Source organism: Otolemur garnettii, unplaced genomic scaffold, assembly GCF_000181295.1.
Source record: "Otolemur garnettii isolate 467f Iridium unplaced genomic scaffold, OtoGar3 scaffold00052, whole genome shotgun sequence".
NCBI classification, from domain to species: Eukaryota; Metazoa; Chordata; class Mammalia; order Primates; family Galagidae; genus Otolemur; species Otolemur garnettii.
The window spans coordinates 7,196,335-7,202,603 of record NW_003852447.1 but is presented as its reverse complement, the minus strand read 5'-3'; the positions used below and the strand labels follow the sequence as shown (position 1 = coordinate 7,202,603).

At 37.1% G+C, this 6,269-nt stretch overlaps 1 protein-coding gene across 1 annotated transcript in view; it reads right to left on the bottom strand.

Moving 5' to 3' along the window:
- Positions 1-6,269, bottom strand: part of HECTD1 (HECT domain E3 ubiquitin protein ligase 1) — a 112,183-nt gene that overhangs the window by 9,453 nt on the left and 96,461 nt on the right. The window contains exons 31-36 of the mRNA XM_023514398.1: positions 5,026-5,080; positions 4,616-4,798; positions 4,017-4,224; positions 3,844-3,929; positions 3,480-3,607; positions 1,432-1,633 (exon numbers count right to left, since the gene is read on the bottom strand). Coding sequence (XP_023370166.1) covers positions 1,432-1,633; positions 3,480-3,607; positions 3,844-3,929; positions 4,017-4,224; positions 4,616-4,798; positions 5,026-5,080 — 862 coding nt within the window. The remainder of the gene's footprint in view (positions 1-1,431; positions 1,634-3,479; positions 3,608-3,843; positions 3,930-4,016; positions 4,225-4,615; positions 4,799-5,025; positions 5,081-6,269) is intronic.

Here is a 6,269-nt window from a genome sequence, read left to right as displayed (position 1 = left end):
CGGGTCCGGGCTGGGGATTCGAACCCGCCACCTTAGGTGTACGTGGCTGGCGCCTTAGCCGGTTGGGCTATAGACCCCGAGCCAATTGTATAGATTTTTACGTGACACCAAAGCCTAAAATCTCCCACTTGTAATATTTTTGACTGTAAGCAATTAATTTTAAAGGGTTTTGTCCATACTCTACCTGTTCCAAAAATGATTTGAGGTTATCTTACAAAAATGTAAAACACATGGTTTAAAAAAAAAGGTGGAGGGTGGGGGAGACTCAGTGCCTGTAGCTCAGTCATTAGGGCATCCACCACATACCACAGGGCTGGCAGGTTCAAATCTGGCCCAGACCTGCTAAATAATGACAACTACAAAAAAAAAAAAAAAAGCCAGGCTAGGTTGTGGGGGGCACCTGCAGTCCCAGCTACTTGGAAGGCCAAGGTAAGAGAATTGCTTAAGCCCAAGAGTTTGAGGTTGCTGTGAGCTGTGACACCACAGCACTTTACCAAGGATGATTTTGAGACTCTGTCCCTCCCCTCCAAAAAAGGATTATCTAGGTTAGAAGAATATATGGGTAGGAGAAAAATTAGACAAAGATAATATATGAATTGAAAGATAAAGCCTTGTATTTCTTTTAAAGATGTGCCAAATTTGTCATGATCAGTTTGTGATCCAAAAGATAAAAATAGGAAAGGCATAGTGGCTTATTCATTATAGTCCCCACTACTTGGGAAGCTGAGCCAAGAGGATCACTTGATCCCAGAGGTTTGAGTTTGCAGTGAGCTACGATCATGCTAGCATACTCCAGCCCCGACAACAAAGCAAGATCTTGTCTCATATTAAAAAAAATAAATAAATAAAGAAGAAGAAGAAGATCCAAACAAACCACCTGGTTCACATCTGTGGTGAGAAAGGTATTTTTCACTGTTCCTCAAATAAGGAATACTGTGTAGTGGGAATATAATCAGCAGTGTTCAAGATAACACCTCTACAATAACTATACTGAATTTCACACTGCCATTTGTACATCTCTCAATACAGACCAATGATATAATACTAAGCACAATTTAAGTGAAACAAAACAGTAAACTTCAAAAATGCAGATACTCACCTAACAACAGTTTAAGAGGAATAAAATTTAGAGTAACAAAAAGGATCCCTTGTGAGTACTAATTTAATTCAACTTTGTTAAGAAATGAAGACTTTCATTGTTCCTCACTAACTGCACAAGATCCTAAACCATGAGAAGGTGGGCTAGAGCATCTATGATAGATGTTCTGACAGAGAAATCCCCCTTCATGCTCCTCTAACAGTTTTTATACAGTGGAAGACAGAAACTGGTTGGTTTCTTGTATGTCATTACAGCTCCCTAAAATAAATAAATAAATAAATAAACAAATAAAACATAAAAATAAATAAAAATCTTATTTTATATTAAGTCACCTCAAGAACTGATTTCCGATCTGCATGTATTTGCATGACATTCTCAGCCCATTCCATCAGTGATTCACCACGGGGAACTTTCACTCTTTCGTGCTTGAGACGACCAACTCGAAACTCTCCAGGATCATCTCTCCTTACACTGCTTGTGGTCCTTGTTCGTTCCACTGTGGCTTCACGTCGGTTTTGTAACCATACTATTGCTCTGAAATGGAAAAGTATCTATGTAGCATACACTGAGAACTGAATATACTAGTGAACCAGCAATAGAATTCAAAGATTTAAGAAATTTAAAAAATAGTATCTTGTAAGGTGATTTTTAATTTTTTTTAAATTTTACCTAAATTGCTTTCTTTCATAAGAAAAATATATAAAACTACTTTTACCATAATCTTCCTTAAACAAATTGAGAATATTATCCTCCTTATTTTAGCAATTACATAAAAATAAAGGCCTGTGGTCCAAGCCACAGATCACATAAGATATAGACAAACATTTCCTATCAGAAAACCTAAAAAATGGTTAAGCTCTCAAACTGAAAGCCACCATCAAAATGGTTGTTGCAATTTTAAAACATTTTCTCTTTAACAACACAGCTAATCCATGCAGGGTGGGAGAAAGAATCTATCACTATGAATAAAAAGATGAAGGTTCTACTTTTATGTGTACAACTATATTCTGGTAATCTCAAGTAAATCAGCTAAGTAATTTGAGAATCATTTTCCTCATCTATAAAACAGAAATCACTATCAATGCCATTTACTACAATAGATCTATAGTTCCATGTATACAAATGCTTTGTAAATAGTATGAAATTGTACAAAAATGTCATTTATCAGGGAAGAAATAGCTATACCTATTTTGAAAGAACACTTAAAGTATACACTCATTCAACATGGTATTTGAACTAGAGCAGAAAATAAAACAGCCAGAAATTCCTGCCCTTTGATTTAGTGGAAGGAGACAGAAAAACAATCTAAGAGTAAAATACGTAGTAAGATAGATGGTGATAAGAGAAACATGATCAAAAGGAACATATATTTAAATATTATCAAAGCTATTTGCAGTTTGGTATTGCTGGGAATCTGAGCAACTAACAATTTACAACTACTAAACTACTATGTTCAATAAATTCAACTACTAAAGTACTATATATAGTACATGTTAGCTGATAGAAACATTTGATACCATCCATACTACTCTAACAAAGCATACATCCAACTGAAAACAAAAAAAAAAATTTTTTTTTTTTTTGAGACAGTTTCACTTTGTTGCCCTCTGTAGAGTTCAGTGGCGTTATAGCTCAAACTCTTCAGCTCAAGTGATTCTCTTGCCTCAGCCTCAGGACTATAGGTGCCCACTACAACACCCAGATATTTTTGGATACAGGGTCTCACTCTTGCTTAGGTTGGTCTTGAACCTCTAAGCACAAGCCCTGGCCTCCCAAATGCTGGGATTATAGGAGTGAGCCATTACTCTCAGCCCAGAAGAAAATTTTTAAATGTTGACTACTTTTTACAAAAACACAAAATAAGATATTTTCTCCATACATCTTTATAGTATATTTATACATTTTCAACTTGTATACCCAAAAAATATAGATTCTGGCTCAGTGCCTATGGCTCAAGCGGCTAAGGCGCCAGCCACATACACCTAAGGTGGCGGGTTCGAATCCCCAGCCCAGGCCTGCCAAACAACAATGATGGCTGCAACCAAAAAATGGCCGGGCGTTGTGGCGGGCGCCTGTGGTCCCAGCTACTTGGGAGGCTGAGGCAGGAGACTCGCTTGAGCCCAGGAGTTGGAGGTGTGAGCTGTGATGCCATGGCACTCTACCCAGGGGGATAGCTTGAGGCTCCGTCTTTAAAAAAAAAAAAAAAAAAAAAAGATTCTAAAAACACAGAAAGATACACATCCTTAGCATGAGCATGGAAGTACACACCTATAGTCCCAATTACTTCAGAGGGAAGGTAGGAGGATCCCTAAAGCCCAGGAATTCATGACCAGCCTAGGTAACATAGGTGAGACTTCACTTTAAATAAATAACTTCCTACCTTGATGCACCAAATGCTGTACATGTGAAATAAAGTTGTCTAGTTTCAAATGGTATTAGAAAAGGACACTTGCTGGTTAGTTGTTCACACCAGTCTGGCAGAGCTCCACTTGCCAATGCCAATGGTTCCTGGGAATTAACAAGTAACAGTGGCTTAGTGCTATAAAGTAATTAATAAAAATGACCCCCAAAAGAAAGTAAATTTCTAAATCTAATTAAGAAATATATGCAAAGGACCACATTGCCCAAATTACAGAACCAGAGGGTAGGTTGAGATAGTACAAGGCAAAAGGAAGAAAAGGGAATCCCACAAAAAATCCAACAGTTAAAGGATGCAGAGGATCTCAACTATCTGATTTTATTACCTCAATCTGCTGTAAAATTTTTGTTGTAATTTTTTTGCTAGTGAATTCATCTGGCGGAAAGGTAAACTGAGGCTGCTCATCACTGTCTGTAAAATTAAATGACAACATTAATGAAAATTTAAACTGACTTGCTTTGAAAATGCTACAGAAATGAAACAAGGCTTCTTACAGACCTTCTTGGGATATTCTTGAATAAGGGTCACTTGCAACTATATATAGAATACGCAGGAGCTGAAGGACATCTTCTACTCCACAAGAATTCTGTCCATTGCCTGCTTTGGCCTGAGGTTGTTCTTTTGCTAAATTAAGAATATCACTGCTTTGAAGAGTAGAAATGGCCCCCTGATTTAACCCAGACTTTGTTCCATGCTCACAGAAATCCTGTAGAAACAATGAGCAAAACTGGCTATTAATCAGATTTTCAGAAAAAGTAACGCATCATTCAATATTAACATTACTTTGAAAAGGCTAGATGTTTTCAAAGAATCACCATATTTTTAAATAAAAAAGTACTACATATAATGAAAATAAATATATTCCAATCCATTAAATAAAATATAACCACTATAATCTACAGTTCCAAGTCTGTACTCAGATCCAATGCTGCAGTCGTATTTGAAATTTTAGCATTGCTACATTTACAATGTTAATTCAACCTCATTTTTTAATTATGTCCCAATGAGCCCCTCTTCCCTAAAAAGCTTTTAAAGCTGCAAAATAAAGCACAAAAGCCATTCCTAATGAAAATAGTGTTTTTAATGCCAACATGTACCTTATATGCAGCAATGAGCTGAGAACAATTTCTGTTTTTCCTAATACTTTTATTAGTGCCAGTTAATTTCCAGTGGCGCAGGAAAGCGGCATCTGCATTCTTCTGCAGGTAGGTTATTAAGTCATTCTTTGGTAATTCATCAGTGCCAAGGTACTGTTCCACATGCTCTACAGACCAGCAACCCTACAATAGGAAAAACCAATTGTTGGCCTTTCCTAATTATAAAGTCTATGATATTTTACATGCATTACATGGGGCAGTTTAAAATCATGCTCTTAAACTAAAGAAATCCATGTTAGTCATTTTTCCATCAAAGGTTCAACTGCAAAAGTGTTAGTTTTACTTTCTTTTTCTTTTTTTTATTATTCTTTTACTAAATAACCAAGATTGATTTTCTAAAAATAACTTACCATTTTTCCATTTTCCTTTTCTTTGTCAGAATCCTTCATTTCTCTGTACATGATTCTAAACACGAAATATTACTTAAGTTAATCCATAAATCAAATTACTTGTGATTATTTCCTATGAGGATTCAATATATAAATGATTTCATTCATTCAACATGCCTGCATTAAACACTGAACTCAAAATTTTTTTTGTGTGTGTGACAGAGTCTTGCTATGTCACCCTCAGTAGAGTGCTGTAACGTCATAGCTCACAGCAACCTCAAACGCTTAGGCTTAAGCAATTCTCTTGCCTCAGCCTCCCAAGTAGCTAGGACTACAGGCGCCTGCCACAACACCCAGTTATTTTTTGGTTGCAGGTGTCTTTGTTGTTTAGCAGGCCCAGGCTGGGTTCAAATCCACCAGCCCTGGGCATATGTGGCCAGAGCCCTAACCACTGGGCACCAAGCCTGAACTCAAGAAATTTTTTAAAAAAATATTAATTTGTTAAACAAAAGGAAAAGTAGTGAAAACCATACACCTAAAAGTAATGATTTAGGCTCGGTGCCTGTGGCTCAAGCGGCTAAGGTGCCAGCCACATACACCTGAGCTGGCGGGTTCAAATCCAGCCTGGGCCCACCAAACAACAATGACAGCTGGAACCAAAAAATAGCTGGGCATTGTGGTGGGTGCCTATAGTCCCAGCTACTTGGGAGGCTGAGACAAGAGAATCTCTTGAGCCCAGGAGTTGGAGGCTGCTGTGAGCTGTGATGCCATAGCACCCTACCCAGGGTGACAGCTTGAGGCTCTGTCTCAAAAAAACAAAAACAAACAAAAAAATGATTTATAAATTTAGCATTATTTCAAAAAAGCATACATTAACTAGAACTCTTAAAGATAATGAAGTGTTAAGATTACTGATATACAGTCAGGTGTTGCTTAATGATAGAGATACATTCAGGGAAATACAGTTAAGCATTTTCATCAAATCATGTCACAGAATGTCCAGACATAAACCTAGACAGTATTGCCTGCTTACTACATACCTAGGCTACATGGCGTAGCCTACTGTGCCCAGGCTACAAACCTCTATAGAATGTTACTCTATTGAATACTGCAGGCAACTGTAACACAGTGGAAAATATTTACATATCTAAATATAGAAAAGGTAAAGTAAAAATATGGTATCATCTTATGGTACTAATGTCATACGTGCAGTCCACTGTTGACCAAAATATCATTATGTATCTCATGACTATACCGTTGTAAAA